The sequence below is a fragment of the Pyrus communis genome, chromosome 2, assembly GCF_963583255.1.
Source record: "Pyrus communis chromosome 2, drPyrComm1.1, whole genome shotgun sequence".
Classification (NCBI taxonomy): Eukaryota; Viridiplantae; Streptophyta; class Magnoliopsida; order Rosales; family Rosaceae; genus Pyrus; species Pyrus communis.
The window spans coordinates 13,464,331-13,483,196 of NC_084804.1; the positions used below are offsets into that span (position 1 = coordinate 13,464,331).

General features: G+C 37.4%; 1 protein-coding gene and 1 pseudogene across 1 annotated transcript; one reads left to right on the top strand and one right to left on the bottom strand.

The window, feature by feature from the left end:
• Positions 1-219: 219 nt before the first annotated feature.
• On the top strand, positions 220-1,729 carry LOC137726957 (uncharacterized). The gene has a single exon (XM_068465904.1). It carries the CDS (start codon positions 719-721, stop codon positions 1,649-1,651), a length of 933 nt encoding a protein of 310 aa, XP_068322005.1. The 5' UTR covers positions 220-718; the 3' UTR covers positions 1,652-1,729.
• Positions 1,730-12,228: 10,499 nt separating this feature from the next.
• On the bottom strand, positions 12,229-18,161 carry LOC137724803 (uncharacterized; annotated as a pseudogene).
• Between the last annotated feature and the right edge of the window lie 705 nt (positions 18,162-18,866).

An 18,866-nucleotide genomic window follows, 5' to 3' on the forward strand; every position in this document is an offset into this window, starting at 1 on the left:
ACTACACAGCATCAGACATTTACAAGTGCGTATTCTTTTTGTGTTTACTTATTCTTAAAATTGTGCTAACGTGACTTACAATCCAACGTATAAAATAATAATAATTTTATAAAACGATATAATACATTAAAAAGTAAAAATTGTAAACCAAACCTGTAATGTATTAAGTACACTAATTTAACATGGAACGCGTCATCTCTAGTTCAAACCTCAATAAATGACTTGGACCCACACATATGAAATATTAGTGAGATGACCCTTGGCATCTTTCTAATACTTATCCATCTCGATTGAATTATCCTTTTGCCAAAATCCCACGTTCCAAACACGAAGCAAGAGGAGCAGTTAACAAAAGACACCCATTCAATCACGTGCCAGTCTCGTGGGCGACAACCCCCTACCCCACCATAACCATCCTTAACCACAAGGCGGTCACTAGTCTCGGCGGTCTACACCCTCCGCGTCACACACTCGAATAAACCACCCTAGGTGCCACTGGATATGCCGCCACCTGTACCACTCCCTCTCGGATATCCTCTCTCTCTCCCCCTAACAGTAAGTTACCCACCACTTTAAAACCGAATATCCCATTTTTATTCCTTCCATACGCTTCCCATTTTGCCACGCCTATAAATTCGTCTCACCTGTTCCGTTTCTCCTAAACTCCCCTACTCATAATTTTCGAAAGCAAGTTAATCATTTAACTGTTTAATCACTAATGGCTGGTTTTGTTAGAACCAGATCGAAGAGGGTCACTTACCCGCTCGACGATCGGGTGAAAGCGCGACTAGTCGGCGGATACAGCTCCGGACTCAGTGATGTCAGCAGCGGAAGCGAGCACTCCGGCGACTACAACTCCCCCTGCCTCTCCGAGCTCGTCCACCGCTTCCTCCAAGACGACGAGTCGTCCGCCGCTGGTTTTCCCGACAACGAGTCCGACTGGGACCGAGTCGACTCGGCCTCCGACGCGGACGCGATCGACTCCGTCCTTAGGTCCGTGGCCGTTTCCGGAAATGCGGACTCGTACCTGAAGCTGCTCCGTTCTCACGTTTCCCAGGCGGAGGAGGCGTTCGCGTGTTTGAGATCCAACGGCGGCGGCAGCAGCAAGTCGACTCTGGGGCGGAGCGTGATGTCGTTTCTGAGGGGATTGGGACACAATGCGGCGATCTGCAAGACGAAATGGACCTCCTCCGGCAACATCACCTCCGGGAGCTACGAGTTCATCGACGTCGTTCCTGTCCAATCGGGCTCCTCCATGAGGCAGAGCCGGTACTTCGTGGACCTCGACTTCGCCGCCCAGTTCGAAATCGCTCGGCCGTCGAGCCAGTACTCGCGGCTGCTGCAACTTGTGCCCAGAAACTTCGTTGGCAGCTCGGAGGACCTGAAGCGTATCGTTCGGGTCACGTGCGACGCGGCAAAGAGATCGTTGAAGAGCACAGATCTCTCCGTGCCTCCGTGGCGGAAGAACCGTTATATGCAGAACAAGTGGTTCGGTCCGTACAAACGGACCGTCAATCCATTGACGGAGAGAACCTTCTCGACAGACTCGGCCATTTTTGCTCCGGTATCTGGCGCCAAATGCCGCTATGTTGGGTTTGACGACACGGTTTCCGACTCCACCGTGAACGGCCGGCTCTATGTCCGTACTTAACTAGACGATTTTGGAATAATTAGATCAAATTATCGGGTTAATAAATTAAATTATATATAATGAGATTTTATTTTACTTTTGTTTTGCATTGTAAAACGCGGCGAATGGACAAACTGTACTTGACGGCGCACCTAGGATGTACATCAAACTTCGTAAATTCAAACAAATCTAGACGGTTGGTTTTCCATGTTTATAATTTGTCATTAAATCCAACGGTTGTGAGATAAGGACACACCGTAATTAGTGGAGGTTTGAGGGGGTGATTATTTTGGCTGGAATTTTATCCAGAAAGGATAATTGATGTGATGAGGATGACAGGTGGCACCCTCTGGTGAAGTCGTTTTCGCGAGAGGTGATGGTGACGGCCTGCGGGTGACTATAACATTTGGAGATTGTTGGGACAGTTGGCCTGAAATGCAATTACAAGCGTGGAGTGGTGCAGCAAATTTACGTGAATCATGAGTGACGATTAAAATTTTGAAAGGACACAACAAAGACAGATCAGATCAACTTATAAAAAAGAATGAATTAACTTTTAAGGTAAATTACATAATACCCTTCAGGTTTGAGATCTATTACAAACCCTATACAACATCTTTAAAACATTTCACTTTCATAGCTCACTTAATATTTTATTTCAATATAATGCATCCGTTACATTTTTCATCCATTGATCTGTTAAGAGCTGACGTGGCAAAAAAATATTTTTTTAATTTTTTTTTGCAAAAAAAACCTGAATCTTCTCAAAAAAAAAAAAAAAAAAAAAAAAAAAAAACTAAAATACGCAAAATTGAACACTCCACCCCACAAGAATCCCAGCATCTTCCTTTTATTCCCCACAACCCCAAAACCCCTCAACCCAAACCCTAATTCCTCCCCCTACATGAAGAAAATCCCAGTCCAATTCAATCCCAATTACCTCAAATCCCACTAGAGAAACCCCAAATTCTGGTTCCTCAATCCCTAGATTTTCCACGTCTCCGTTGCCCACACCTTATCAATCTTTAGCCTTCTCCCCCATCCCCTCAATGAATGACACTCTCTCTCCTCCGTTGTCCCCCAACGACGGCGCCAATACCTACGAGACCTGGTACGGCAACATCCAGTACCTTCTCAACATCTCCGCCATCGACTTCTTCTTCTGCGTCTTTTTCTTCATCTTCATCAAGCTCCGAAGCGACCACCGCCGCATGCCCAGCTCGTCCGCCAAGCTCCTCGCGGTGTGGCACGCTACCTGTCGAGAGATTGTGCGCCACTACAGCGCTGACGTCGCCCAATTTCTCTTGATTAAGGGTGGAAGTTGCGGGTTGCTGTTGTCCGTGGCAGTTGGGAGGCTCAGCTCGGGAGGGAGAAGAAGGGTGGGGAGGAGTTGCAGGGAAGGTGGGGTGGGTTTGTGTTTTTCGGAGTACCCACGATGAACCGAATCTCAATCTGCTTAATGAGTACTCACGCACCCATCTACACACCCACACCATCGACAACACACCATCACCACATTGGACTCTCCCTCGTCTCTGCGGAGCTAAGTGAAGCCCAGAAACCGAGAACTAGCTCCGGCAAACCTTGTGAGTTTCGAGCCAGATCCCAGCTAACTCCGCCCATCCCACGACTAATCTAAGGTACAAAGCCTTTCCCCTTGACTCTACGCTCTTTTTCGTATGTAGATCGTAGGGAAAAGATGTATGGAAAAGCTGACAGAATGAGAGAGAAGAGTGACCTGAGAGAGTGAGAAAGTCCACAGTGGTGGTGGTGTGTCGTCGGTTGTGTGGGTGCATAGATGAGTGCTTGCGTGGGTGTACTGTCGGGGAGAGAGTCCGAGAGAGAGCTAGAGAGTGAAAAAGTGAAAGAGAAGAGTGACCTGAGAGAGTGAGAGACTCGGGAAAGGATTTCTGGGTTTGGGTTTTTTTAATTTTTTTTAATTTTTTATAATAGGGTTAATATTATAACATTTTTAATGCATAAAAAATTATTTTTTGCCATATGGCAGCCACATCAACACAAATGTGGCAGCCACGTCAGTATTTAACTGATCAATGGATGAAAAATTTAACGGAGATATTATTTTGAAATAAAATAGTAGGTGAGGTATGAAAGTGAAATGTTTTAAAGATGTTGTATGGGGTTGTAATTGTCACATCCTGGCCCGAGGTCCACCACATCTCGGGCTGACTCCACCACCGTAGCAAAATATTGTTTGCTTTGGGCCCCGACCATGCCCTCACGGTTTTGTTTCTGGGAACTCACACGAGAATTTTCCAGTGGGTCAGCCATCATGAGATTGCTCTCACGCGCTACTTGCTTAACTTCAGAGTTCCCATGGAACCCGAAACCAGTGAGGTTCCAAAAGGCATCGTGCTAGGTAGGGATGAAAATATACATATAAGAATCACTCCCTTGGGCGATGTGGATGTCACAATCCACCTCCCTTAGGGGCCCGACATCCTTGTCGGCACACCATGGCCATGATTAGGCTCTGATACCAAATTGTCACATCCTGGCCCGGGGTCCACCACATCCCGGGCCGACTTCACCACCGTAACATGATATTGTCCGCTTTGGGCCCAACCACGCCCTCACGATTTTATTTCTGAGAACTCACACGAGAACTTCCCAGTAGGTCACCCATCGTGGGATTGCTCTTGCGCGCTACTCGCTTAACTTCAGAGTTCCCATGGAACCCGAAGCCATTGAGCTCCCAAAAGGCCTCATGCTAGGTAGGGATGAGAATATACATATAAGGATCACTCCCCTGGGTGATGTGGGATGTTACAATAATAGACCTCAAACTTGAAGGGGTATTATGTAATTTACCCTAACTTCTATTCTGATGTTTTTATTTAATTATGCTTGCTGTATAAATTAATAATGCATTATTATGCAGAGAAAAAGTTGAGTATTATAATTAATTTATTATTAAACAGAAACGTTCAAGTAATGGTGAAAACATTTTGTCTAAAACAAGGTTCTAAAAAACGTTAGGCACTAGTCGGGCGGCAGGTTGGCGCCTAGCGTATAGGCGGCTAGACGGGGTCTAGGCGGGCGCCTAGGCAGATTTGAGTAAATTTCTTGTATATCTTGTAAATAAGTACATATGAACACTTACAAAAAATTATATTTGTATGAAATTCATGGATAAGATAATAAAAGAATGATAAAGTGCAAAAAGAAGTATCCAACAAGTATAAAATTTAAAAACACATTAAACATATATGTCATATAACCATAGTGACGAGTATTGTAGGAACCACATAAAATGCAAAATAGGAGGAAAATAAAGAAATAAATTAATGTAAGATACTTAACTGTTAAAAGCCCATGTAAACATTATTTAGTGTGCAATTAATTTTGTAACAATGCAAATTGCTTTGGTACAAATCTGTTAAAAGACCTTTACAAATTCCAAAACCAAAAAGCCCACCCAAAAAGGCTGACCAAGTGTAAAAAAAGCGTGCAAATTACAAATTGCTTTTATATCCAATTAAATTAACACAAAATCCAAAAAAAGCTTGCTAAGTTATTCGCTTCACACAGGTCTTCCATGCAATCCTAGGCATGCACCTAGTATTGGTAGCAACAGTGAAATACAATAAAAAAATTTAGGGTAAAGTACAAAAAATCACCTCAATTATTGGTGTCACGACACTTTCATACCTTATTTTTTAAAATTGACAATGTCATACCTCATATTTAGAATTTGGTCCAATGTTATACCTTTCGTTACTTGGCCGTTTACTTTTCAGTTAAATGTTGATGTGGCTTGATTCGGGGCCCACTTTTTATTAAAAAAATCATTACAATATTATTAAAAACTAAAAAAAAAATTATTTAATATTTTTTAAATATTAAAATAATAAAAACGTAAAAGTAAAAAAAAAAAAAAAAAAAAAAAAAAAAAAAAACAACCCTCGTTCGTCCCTCCCCCTTCCCCCCTCCTTTGTCTTCTCCCCATCTTCATCTTCTTTCCCCCACCTGCAACCCCCAATAAAAATAAAAAAATTCCAATTTTTCTTCTCCCCGCACCCACCCTCAGTTTGTATTTCCCCCTCCCCACCCCCTCTTCTCCCTTTTGCAACCCAAAAAAAAAAAAAAAAACCCAGATCCCGTCGGCAGGAAGATGGATGCGCGAAAAAGGTGGAGGATGGGTGCAAAAAAGGATGTGGAGAATAGATGAGAGTGGTGGATTTAGGGTTGGTAGGGGGTTAGGTCTTTTTTTGGGGGGGTGGGGGGGGGGGACGAACTGGGTTGGGTTGGATTTTTTTTTTTTTTTTCCTTCTTCTTTTTGGGTTGCAGGGGTTTGGGGGGGGTTTCAAATTTTTTTTGTTTTTTTTGGTTGAAGATTAAGAAGAGAAGAAGATGAAGATGGGGAGAGAGAGAGGGGGTTGGGAAGGGACGAACAAAGGGTTGGGTTGGATTTTTTTTTGTTTTTTTTTTTTCACTTTTCTTTATTATTTTAAAAAATATTAAATATATTTTTTTTAGTTTTTAATAATATTTAATTAATTTTTTAATAGAAAGTGGGTTCTGAATCAAGCCACGTCAGCATTTAACTGAAAAGTAAACGGCCAAGTAACGGAAGGTATAACATTGGACCAAATTCTAAAAATGAAGTATGACATTGTCAATTTTAAAAGATGAGGTATGAAAGTGTTGTATACCAATAGTTGAGGTAGTTTTTTGTACTTTACCCAAGAATTTAAAAATAAGTAAAAGGAAAAGATGGTGGGGACCATCTAAATGATAAAACGGTGCAATTAAACAAACCAAATAACTTCATCTTCTTCCTCGCGATGCCGGGCTCTGCAACAAAGAAAAATTTCAGATTCCGGCATTCTCCACATATGCCCGCCTAGACCCCGTCCACCTCCGCCTAGCCCCGCCTAGACCCACCTAGTCCCACCTAATCCCGCCCAATCGTCCGCCTAATATGCTTTCCGATTTTGTGAACGATTATGACTTAATCGCGGCGGTCACCGGCCGTTCAGTGCCTAGGCGCCTCCTAGGTGGTCACTTAGACTGATTTTTAGAACATTGGTCTAAAATGCTCAAGTCGAGACAACTTTTTGAGAAGATTTTTAATTTTTAATTGATTTTTGGAAAGGTAATAGATAAGGCAAACTACTTCTCACTCCTATGTGGGACTTATGAAGTCGGTGAAACCATTGACATATATCCAAGTTGCAAACTGAATGAGTCAATCTCCATCCAAACAAGAAGCACGTAGATTCGGTTTGCCTTACTTGGACGTGTTTGAAGTTTTCATCGACGAATGATCATAACTTTGAAAAAGATACACCCAAGTTCTTACATCTGTGGAAGGATGAGGAAGAAGTGACGGAGAATATGAAAAAACAAAAAGCTTGAAAGTGATCACAAATTAAAAAAGTTCTTATTTTTTCGGTTCGTAGTTTTTGTTTATCTTGTGTGTCATTTTCATACAATTTCGTTCATATTTCTTCTATTATTTGTCATTCGCCCTTCTTCATTCTTCACCAGAGAACATATATCCTTCTTTCGAATCTATAACATAAAAAATAAAAACTAAAAACTATAATGAAATGTTATTAAACAGACCCTTAATTTTAAATTTTGTATCACAAGTTGTTGAGGCCTTGGAGAAAACTAAAGTGTTCTACTTCTACCGCCAGAACACTACTACAATATAGGCTATCACCGGCGGACCAAAAACCGACAAGAAACCCCGATTTCTGTCGGAAATTTGGCAAAAATCTGACATAAAACACTGCAATGTCGGATTGGAATAGCGACGCCATTGCTACCGTCACTAAAGGGCTTCAGCGTCGCTTTGTTCGCTTAATCCGCCACTACGCAGCGTCGGTTTAAAGCGACGCTGATGTTAACGTCGGTTTAAAGCGACGCTAGTCAACAATTAACTAAATAAAATATGCAAACTAGTGACAGTTTAAAGCGACGTTAGAGAACAATTAAATAAATAAAATATGCAAACTAGTGACGATTTAAAGCGACACCACCTTTGATAATAATAATTAAAAAAAAAGTCGAAATTTGTTTCTGTATTCGTTCTCAAATAATTATAACTCAAAAAAATTATATAATCGAAATAATAAATTTCAATTTTAGGCCAAAACAAACAATAATAAAAATAATTCAAAAGAAAAATAGTGCCATAATATACAAATGTTTTACATCTAACATTCCATATAATTTACAAAAATTCATCCTCCATGCTTTCCTGTGCTTGCCTTTGTCGAAGACCACATATTTTGTAGCTCCATAGTGCCATATATAATACTAGCAACTCCATGCTGCCATGCTTGCCATCAGATCAGTGCTCCAATACTTTACTACTTCAACATTAAGGCTCTAATCTCTATAGATTAAACTCAGGTTTTATACCTTTAAAAAATTATGGATCTGCGATTTCCAGTGTCCTTGCTCTTCAGATCCAACATGCATAAATACAAAAAAAACAATTAAAAACCAAGAAACAAAAATAAATTTTCAATTTAAGCATAAAACTATTTAGAATACAAAATAGAAACTAAAATTAATAATCATAATAATTTAAAAATGAACCACCTTCAAGCTCTTCCTCCTCGAATTGGAGTTCTTCAGAATGTTGATCTTCAAACTGGTGATCCAAAGCAAACGGGGAAGGAGTTGAGGAAAAAATGAAAAGGAGGAAGAAGGGGACGCACAGATGAAATGGGGAAGGAGAAGAAGAAAGTCTGAAATTGGGGGAGAAATGAAAGCACGGTTGAAATGGGAAAGAGAGGGGTTTAAATATGGGTACTTAGTTTGCGTCCGTTAAAACCGACGCAAACGTCTGACACTTTTTTTGAAATTCACATAGCGTCGCTTTAATGAAACTCGCGTCGCTTTAATGAAACTAGCGTCGCTTTAAACCGACACAAACTTCTGACACTTTTTGAAATTCACATAGCGTCGCTTTAATGAAACTTGTGTCACTTTAATGAAACTAGGGTCGCTTTAATGAAACTAGCGTCGCTTTTAACCGACACCAACTTCTGACACACTTTTTGAAATTCACATAGTGTCGCTTTAATGACACTAGCGTCGGTTAAAACCGACACTAAGTCTCTCCATCCATTCAAACAAGCGGGAAATTTCCCGCCTAATATTTCAAATACTATAATTTTATATATATTAATTTTATAACCCTAAAAAATACTATAATAATTATATATATTAATGTAACAATTTTATACCCCTAAAAACTATAATAATTATATATATATATATACATATTAAATTATATTTTAAAAATTGGTGACCGTTGGATCAGTTTCAATATACATACCATTCAATTTCTTTAAGTGTTATACATACAAAATAAATAAATTTAAATCTACTTAATAAATATATATATATATATATACACACACCATTGAACTTGATGGGATACAAATTCTATGTAACTTTTCGATGGTTATAAAACGAAAAACTAATTTAAATCAATATGTCACTTAAAAGCGACACTGGGTTTCAAAATATTTAAAAAAACTAATTTAAATTGAAGATCGAATTCATTCATTCTATTCATATAGGGTCAAGGAATGTAGCTGTAAAAAATCATCAAAATCGGAGTTAAAATAACCGTTAAATCGTGATTTTTCGTTTATAACCGTCGAAAAGCTTTGTCCCGTTACTTGATCTCTGAATGTTTGTTTTTTGTGATTTTTTGCTGATGTGATCTTGAAGCATATGCAAACAAGTTTGATGGTTGGGATCGTTGAAATTAGTTTCGGAGAATTCGTATCCCATCAAAACAATAGATTAACTAATACTTAGAGTTTATTTATACTTTCATTAAGTATAACATAAGATTTTGTGGTATCTACTTGTGTAAATATTTTAATTTGAAGATCGAATTCATTCATTGTATTCATATAGGGTCAAGGAGTGTAGCTGTAAAAAATCATCAAAATCGGAGTTAAAATAACCGTTAAATCGTGATTTTTCGTTTATAACCGTCGAAAAGCTTTGTCCCGTTACTTGATCTCTGAATGTTTGTTTTTTGTGATTTTTTGCTGATGTGATCTTGAAGCATATGCAAACAAGTTTGACGGTTGGGATCGTTGAAATTAGTTTCGGAGAATTCGTATCCCATCAAAACAATAGATTGACTAACACTTAGAGTTTATTTATACTTTCATTAAGTATAACATAAGATTTTGTGGTATCTACTTGTGTAAATATTTTAAATTGAAGATCGAATTCATTCATTCTATTCATATAGGGTCAAGGAATGTAGCTGTAAAAAATCATCAAAATCGGAGTTAAAATAACCGTTAAATCGTGATTTTTCGTTTATAACCGTCGAAAAGCTTTGTCCCGTTACTTGATCTCTGAATGTTTGTTTTTTGTGATTTTTTGCTGATGTGATCTCGAAGCATATGCAAACAAGTTTGACGGTTGGGATCGTTGAAATTAGTTTCGGAGAATTTGTATCCCATCAAAACAATAGATTGACTAACACTTAGAGTTTATTTATACTTTCATTAAGTATAACATAAGATTTTGTGGTATCCACTTGTGTAAATATTTTAATTTGAAGATCGAATCCATTCATTGTATTCATATAGGGTCAGGAGTGTAGCTGTAAAAAATCATCAAAATCGGAGTTAAAATAACCGTTAAATCGTGATTTTTCGTTTATAACTGTCGAAATTAGTTTCATAGAATTCGTATCCAATCAAGTTCAATGGTGTGTGTGTATATATATATATATTAAGTAGATTTAAATTTATTTATTTTGTATGTATAACACTTAAGAAATTGAATCGTATGTATATTTAAGCCAATCCAATGATCACCAATTTTTTAAAATTTAATTTAATATATATATATATAATTATTATAGTTTTTAGGGATATAAAATTTAATTTAATATATATATAATTTAATATATATATATATATATACACACTTTATGTCGCTTAAAAGCGACACTAGTATTTAAAAATTATTAAAATAATGTTTACGTCGGTTTAAAAGCGACACTAGTATTTAAAAATTATTAAAATATATGTTTACGTCAGTTTAAAAGCGACATAAACATTTAATAACGCTTATAAGCGACAGTAAATCCGACGTCATGTTCAGTTAGTGTCGCAACTGCCTAATCCGCTACTATATTAGATTAAAGCGACACCACCCTCCGACACTATAGCCCCTTTTGTAGTAGTGGAAGTTGAATCGTACATTAAAAACTTAGTTTGCCAATTTTTTGCTACAGCAAATATGATTGTTCCTTGCTTCTTAGTAGTCTCATACCACGCACTTTGCGCATGACAATTGGTTTTTTTCTTGACATGATTGTTGGGCCGCAAGTCTGGTGTTTCTAAATTTTGTCTCTTTAGTGTCTATTATCTAATTACTTATTATCTAATTACTTGTTATCTAATTACTTGACATGTATCGTCCAACTTACTAAAAGGTTAACATTGTTCACTTCATTATTTTGATTATTTTGTATCGGAAATTAAAACCAAAAACCTAGAAATACCAAGGTAGAGTAATCGTCAAATTCTTCAGTTCTATTGATAGCCATCGAATCACCCAAACCCATGACCAGCCCACCTCGCCAACGACAACTCCGTATATTCATAGATGCCAACCAAGTCTCCTCTCTCTCTCTCTCTCTCTCCCCCCCCCCAAAAAGGATTTCATATGGATTCAACCATCAAAGGAAGAGGATGTTTTGGCTGGGATTTTTCATTATAATGATAGTGAGGAAGACTGGAGGAGGAGGATGTTGGATTCTAATGAGGGACTTGGTGGTGGCCTAGCTAGCCGCTATTGTGGGGTGGATAGTCTAGTTTCTAATCAGGCCAGATGCTCACAGTCGAATGATTCGAGTGGATGTTTTCCTGACGGATATGCGGATGATGGTTGAAATCGAGTCGATTCGTGTGCCCAGAGAGACTGGAGGGGGAGGATGTTTTCCTGACCATGAAACTGGAGGAGTGGGATGTTTTTTTGGCCGTGAGATTGAAGGAAGGGGTTGTTTTCCCGACGGGGTTGCGGTGGGTGTGCCTAAAGGATTTTTGAAAATTCTCCGTCTAATGAAAGAAATAATAAAGTTAACAATATTAAGTTTAAAAACACGTATCAAAGAAGAGTCATTGAGAAGACACAAAATTTAGAGACACCAGACACCAGACCTGTGGCGTGATTGCGCACCCAAAAACTCATTGAAAACCCAAAAAAACATAAACTCGAAGAAAAAGTGGATAAAAAGGAAACCGAAACTAAAAAGTGCAATTGTGCCAGTATCACTCAGAGTCCCCGACTCCATGGTGCCCTTAACGCCTTGCGGTGAAACACCTGGAAGTTTCATATATCTGTATATGATGATGCTGTCAAGAGCTCAAAATTCGACGTGTTTTTATCCAGGTATGTGTAATACGGACAACCAAAAGGGCAAACACAGAAGGATCAGATATTAAAACAGCTTTTAGATTTCTTACATTCATTTCTTTTCTTTTACAAATTATACATATAGCAATTATATATGTATATATTATTTAGTATGTAAGTAATACTAAATTTAATATAATTTCACGTATTATTTTCTAAATATTTTATAATTGAGAAGTAATTTGGAATGAAACATCCCTACACAACGTAGTCAAAAGTTTGTCGAAGATACTAAATAAAGAACTTCAATTTTGGTAGAGGTCAAAGCTTTTTCAGCAACGAACAATTTCGTCTTGTACTTATGTGAGTATTTGGGAGACTGATTGATCATTATCTTTGATCCCTCGCATTGAGAAAGTGAAACTGTCAACCACAAATGTGACAATTCGTCTCTAGTTTTACGAATTTATTAATTTTAAAAAAATGAATTGACAAAAATGCCCTAGAGGCGAGATTGTTGACTTTAGCTGACCGTCTTTTACTAACGCATATGAGCTATTATTTTATCGTATTCTTAAATTACTCGACGGTACGAACGCGTAGGTACAAGAGGAAGCAAATTTGGAGTTACAGTTAAAATTTTACAGACCTACGAACATGAAGGGCATTTTGGTAATTTCACATCATAGGGATATTTTTCTATTTTGTCTTTTGTACATTGCTTTGTGAGCCAATGGGGTCCCCTAATCTCCCGGACCTCTCTCTCTTCCAACTCTCATTTCTCTCTCTCTCTCTCTCATCTCTCATCTGTCTTTCTTCTCTCTTTCCCTCAAATTATCCCTCTCTTTTCTCTGTAAAAACAATGGAGTCGAGCAGCAGCACCACCACTTCGCCCTACTCCGACGAACCTCACGACAAAACCACCACCATATCATCACCATCAACCTCGTAGAAGACCACCACTCTTGTACCTAGTTTGCTCAAAACACCCAAGTGGAAAAATGGAACTGCAGAGTGACTTTTATCACTATTCACTCATTTCTCTGACCATGGTGAGCCTTGAGACCTTCAAATCCCTCTTATTTTGAATCTCCTATGTTGTTTTAACCTTAAAAATGAGTTTGGGGGACGATTTGATGCAGAACACACACTGGGAGGATTTTCCCTTAGTTTTCCGATGACTGACCAGCCACCTTTAGGCCATTTTTCTGGCCAACACCGATGTTAACTTGGCCCCACTTTGGTATGGTTTTGTTCCCTACATTTCTAACTTCACATTTATTTTTAAATCATCGAATTTGGTTGCAAATCGAGCTCAAAATGAACTCTGGACGTTAGCCCTACAATCTGCAAAACTGCAGATTTCTTAAAGAAGGCGCGTGAACCGTGGGCCGCCATTGTGAGTGGCGCATGCAGTGCGTGGCTATTAGTGCAACCATCTTGTTGCGGTGTGTGCGATGTGTAGAGGAACCCGAGGTCCCTCTTTAGGTTTCTCGAAGTGCCGAATCCAAATCTGCCATTCATTTTTCGAAATTCTACCGTTTTAAAATAGTTCCTTTATTAGCTGTACTTTGTACGAAAACACGTTTATACGTTAGTATGTTACATATTTATGTAAATAGTTTTGTTTCTAGGTGAAACGCATCGTGAGGACTCTTGATGTCACAAGGTGGGTTCGACTTCATGTCATGATTTATGAGTGGTTCTTTGTTTTTTTTAATATTTTATATTTATTTAGTTTCCATTTACGTAATTGATAAAGAATTTTCTAAAATACGCTTAGTTTAGACTAATGTTTTTAAGAATTAGAGTATTAACGAAATTTATGAAATTTCCATAAATTATACGGCACACACATTTATGCATACTTTGATGTGATGCCTTAATATGAAACATTCTCACCAGTTTCCACCAAAGACTCATTCAGGTTTGTAATGGCTTTAGTTGCTCACTATGATTTATTTCTTCATCAAATCGATGTCAAAACAGCCTTTTTAAATGGCAAAGTTGAGGAAGAGATATATATGCGACAACCCGAAGGATTTATCAAAGAAGGAGAAAGGGAGTTAGTCTGCAAACTTAAGAAATCCATATATGGATTAAAGCAGGCATCTAGACAATGGTATCTAAAATTTGATGAATTTATGCAATCACATGGTTTTATTGAAAACTCTGAAGATGAATGCATTTATGTCAAGTCTAGTGGGAGACATTTCATCATCTTAGTACTTTATGTAGATGATATATTAATTGCAGGCACTGATTTGAGTCTGTTGCAAGAGACAAAAATCTTGTTGAGTGACAACTTTAAGATGAAGGACATGGGAGAAGCTTCATATGTCCTTGGAATTGAAATTACACGTGACAGGAAGAGAAGTCTACTTCGTCTTTCGCAAAAGGGTTACATTAACAAGATTCTGAAAAGATTTAATATGTCAAATTGCAATGGAAGTGAAGTGCCAGTTACTAAGGAAGATAAATTAAGCAAAGAACAATCTCCAAAAACTGACATTGAGAAGAAAGAAATGGATGACAAGCCATATGCCTCAGTGGTGGGTAGCTTAATGTATGTGCAGGTATGCACTAGACCTGATATATCTTTTGCATTGACCTTATTGGGGAGGTTTCAGTCAAATCCGGGACAAGCACATTGGATTGCAGCCAAAAAGGTGATGAGATACTTGCAGAAAACCAAAGACTATAAGCTGGTTTATGGGAAGGGCACAGACTTGGAAATAGTTGGTCATTGTGACTCGGATTTTGCAGGATGTCAAGATTCATTAAAATCAACATCAAACTACATATTCATGATGGTAGGAGGTGCTATTTCTTGGAAAAGCATGAAGCCAAAGAACATAGCGATGTCCACAGTGATGGCTGAATACATGGCATGTTTTGAAGCTACTTCACAAGCTGTGTAGATTGGCAAATTCATAGAAAGGATGAATGTGCTGAGAATTGTTGCTAGACCACTGCATATCTTTTGTGATAACACTCCAGCTGTTTTCTACTCCAAGAATAATAAGAGGTCTTCAGGGACCAAACACATGCATATCAAGTACAGACTCATCAGAGAGAAGATCAAACAAGGTTTTGTCAAGGTTAGCTACATTGACACTGTATCAATGCTTACGGATCCCTTGAATAAAGCATTACTAGTTGCAACTTTTAAGCAGCACATAAAGAATATGGGTTCGATTGTAGATCTCGATATGCTAAGTTAGTGGGAGTAGATGCTATTAGTTAGTTTTTGCACTGAATAAGTGAGTTGTTTTTTTCACAAGGATTCTATGGATTGTAGTTTTGTTACTAGAAGATTTTGAATTCATAAACATGTTTTCTGATTAAGTGTTCGCATAGGGTAATATATATACATGCACATAGGTAGATAATATCTGCATTATGTGATTTTACCATACATGTTTTAAATCACAAGAAGGATGTGATCACTCATTGAGTGACACATACTTGTATCGACAAGTTTACAGGTTTGTTTAAAGCATAAAGTGTAGTCGCATGGTTACAATAAAGAGGATTTGAGATGATATAGGGAAAGAGAAAATTACAATTATGAATTCCTCTCTCAATCATAATTATATGGTGTTTTTCATGTAGGTAATGCATTCAACATGTGTGATTATGAAGATTATGAGTTATGATTACTTTACAATCTTGTTATTTCCATGTTGAATGGGTTATCTGACAGAAACTTGAATAAGGATGGGATATAATCATTGCACATGGCCATTAAAGTTATATTAGTCTCTAATCTAAGACAAAACATGAGCATTACATTTTGTAGACCAAATGGGAGAATGTTGGACTTGCCCGACATAAATCAACCTTGGTATGGTCTACTACATGTAATAGGAATGTATCATTAGAGAATAATATATATTGTGATTAGATTACCCAAAAGATATCAATCTTATATATTATGAGTCTTATATAGGAAATATAACTGATGAAATCCTTATACGATTATGATTATGATTATGATATATTACTTGAAGGCCAAGAAAGTAGATTTTATGTTTCCTTTATGGATGGAACTTAAAGTTTTTGGCCTATATATATACCGGTCCCTATGAACCCTAAAAATACACGACAACAGCTTCCCATAGAGCATTGTGTTAAAGTTAGGAATTCATAGAAGGCTTGGTATTGTTTTCTCTCGGTGCAAGTTGTTTCCATGGCTGCTGCAGGCAATACATCAGGTTAGAGTTCTTTCATGTTTACGTACTATTATCATGCATGCAGTGTTTTAGTTATATAACCTCAATAAGATAACATAACCCTTTACAATATTGTTGCCGGTAGTGTTGAGCGCATTGACAAAGAAAGCTTTGCTTTCTTGTGCATTTGTTAGTGCTAATTTAAGAATGGTTGTGTCAAGATCTTTGAGATTAGATGTTAATCTAGTTGGAATATCTTTCCAAAGAGATTTTACGCGTCGCTTATAGTTGTAGCCGAATTGGTCTTGGGTTTGCTTGCAAACACTTTTAATTAATGAAGACGCCCCCCTGCATTTGCAAATGGTGTCGGAGACGATGAGAGACATGAGAGTAAGGATGCAATGAAAGTTGTATATCTGATTGAGGAGTCCAATATTGCTCAAGGAGTATGTTTCTTAAATTGATGCTAAAGTGATTATAAAGTATTTGTTTGGTTTAAGTAATGGATGAATGGAGATCATATTATAAACAACTCAAGGAGAGCGTATGGGTCTAAATTTAGGAGCGCAGGAGGTAAAGAAACTCATTTCCTTTGACGTGTTTAGTTTTCCGGTCCTTCAGTTTTTGTTGTTTCTCTAACGTACTAACTGATAACACACTGGATGCAAACCACCTAACCTATTCTAGTTTAATTAACCAGCTACTCATTTCTAGAAACTCCAACATAACCAAAAGTGATGCATTCTTATCAAAAGGATTTTTTTAATTAGATCACAAGGATTAATTTAAGTCATTTCATTTGTTTTTTTTACAAATTCATTTAGATCCATATTTATTTATCAATATATATCATGTTAGAAGACCAAAAAATTCAAATTGATAGTATTAGAGGAGTATCTTGTAGCCTATTTGGTAATGTTCGGTTAGCAGCTTAGGAGGACCGAGCCCTATTAAGCGAGGTTACAATAGGCAGCCTACAGGCGAGAGGACATGGACCCCTGACCCCGAAGTCCAACACCTCGTCTGGCCTCCGAAGAGTTTATCCAACCTAAGGGTTATGGGTTATAACATTCAAACCTGGGCTTTATACCATTCAAAGGAATAATCAAAAGGGCAATCCGGAAATCTACTGAGGGAGCATAGTCAAGAAATTTTGTTTTTGATTTCCAAACATATTTTGTTCACACCAATGTTTTAAACATCGCTAGGTCATTATCGAGCGGCGGGTAGAGTCGAAATTGGTGGCCTAGGATTTTTCTGTCTTATTTAAATTTATTATATGACATACAAATGAGTGCATATTATATTTAAAAAATAAATAAAAATTATACTTGTAATGGGGAAACTTAAAATGCAAAATATAAATATAAATAATTTATAAAGTACTACAATTTATTGAAAACATCAAAGAACTATTGCAAAGAGAGAACACATTGCATTTTGGGTTTCCTTTTTTCTGTCTGGGAAAGGGTGAGTCAAGACTCAATATCAAATAAAAAACCAAAATGAAAACCTATTCCACCTAACACACGTAGATGCCATACCTGATTTTCTAACCGTCTAGTAATTAATCATGATGCTGACCAGCTGCCTAGACTGCTTTTTAGAACATCGATTCACATTGCTTTCACCATTTCTCCATCACCTGTCTTCATTCATCTTCAGATCACATATTTTTCATCAATCTATATAATTAAAAATAAAATTAAAAACTTAAAACAAATTGGTTATCAAACTAGCTCTTAAGTTTTGATTTTGTACGAAAATGTAGTGAAGGCTTACAGAAACCTAATGTATTCCACTGTCGATGTCGAAGCCCATATAGAAAGTTATCAATTTGTTTTTGCTACAACAGATGTGATCGATTTTAAGGTTTTATTAGTCTCTAAAAGTGATATACGACTTGCTGGAATGCATCCACCAGTTTTCCAATTGTGGAAAGTACTACCCTTCGCTTCTAGGAGAGTCAGCATATTGGCACCGGACCTTGAGTTGGAAGTGGTGTGGTGGTGCGCGATCCTTTTTTTTGAGTTGTTGAAATTCCCATCAATAAATTATGTCTCCTTTTTGCATGGAGAGAGATAAGGACGAGATTCCCACCGCATCGCGGCAATTCAATTACTGAGCCAACTTCGTCTATGAACTCAAGTCTTCCTTTTGATCCATGTACCCTATCAACGGAAGGGTGCACGATAAACCAGACTTTAGATCTCTTTCTTGCCAATTGACTTTTTCTTCGTGTGATTGTATACCTAAAACTTATTGAAAGCTGAAAGCAGTAGAAAAGTGGAGAAAAAAAAATCCAAACCTCAAGTTATATAATGCACAATGCCATTCTCGTATATGCACAATGCCATGCGTTCTTTTCTTCATCTTTTCAAATTTGAATAATCAACACAGGATTATAGTTTGAAAGTTTCCACTAATGATGTCAAGATTAAACATGCATAGCATATTGTGTTCCTAACTATTCAACGTTTAGTACTGGGTATATGTGTAGTATGGACAACCAAAATAGCAACACAGAAGGATTCAATATTAAAACAGCTTTTTGTTTTCTTACATTAATCTTTCATTCTTGTCTTTCCTTTTACAAATTAAATATACTGTAATTATATGTATATTATTCGGTATTTAAGTAATGCATATTGAATTTAATACATGGTTCACATATCTCT

Bases quoted from the DNA above. Each gene is read 5' to 3' on its own strand.
- LOC137726957 (XM_068465904.1), top strand. From the start codon at position 719: ATGGCTGGTTTTGTTAGAACCAGATCGAAGAGGGTCACTTACCCGCTC.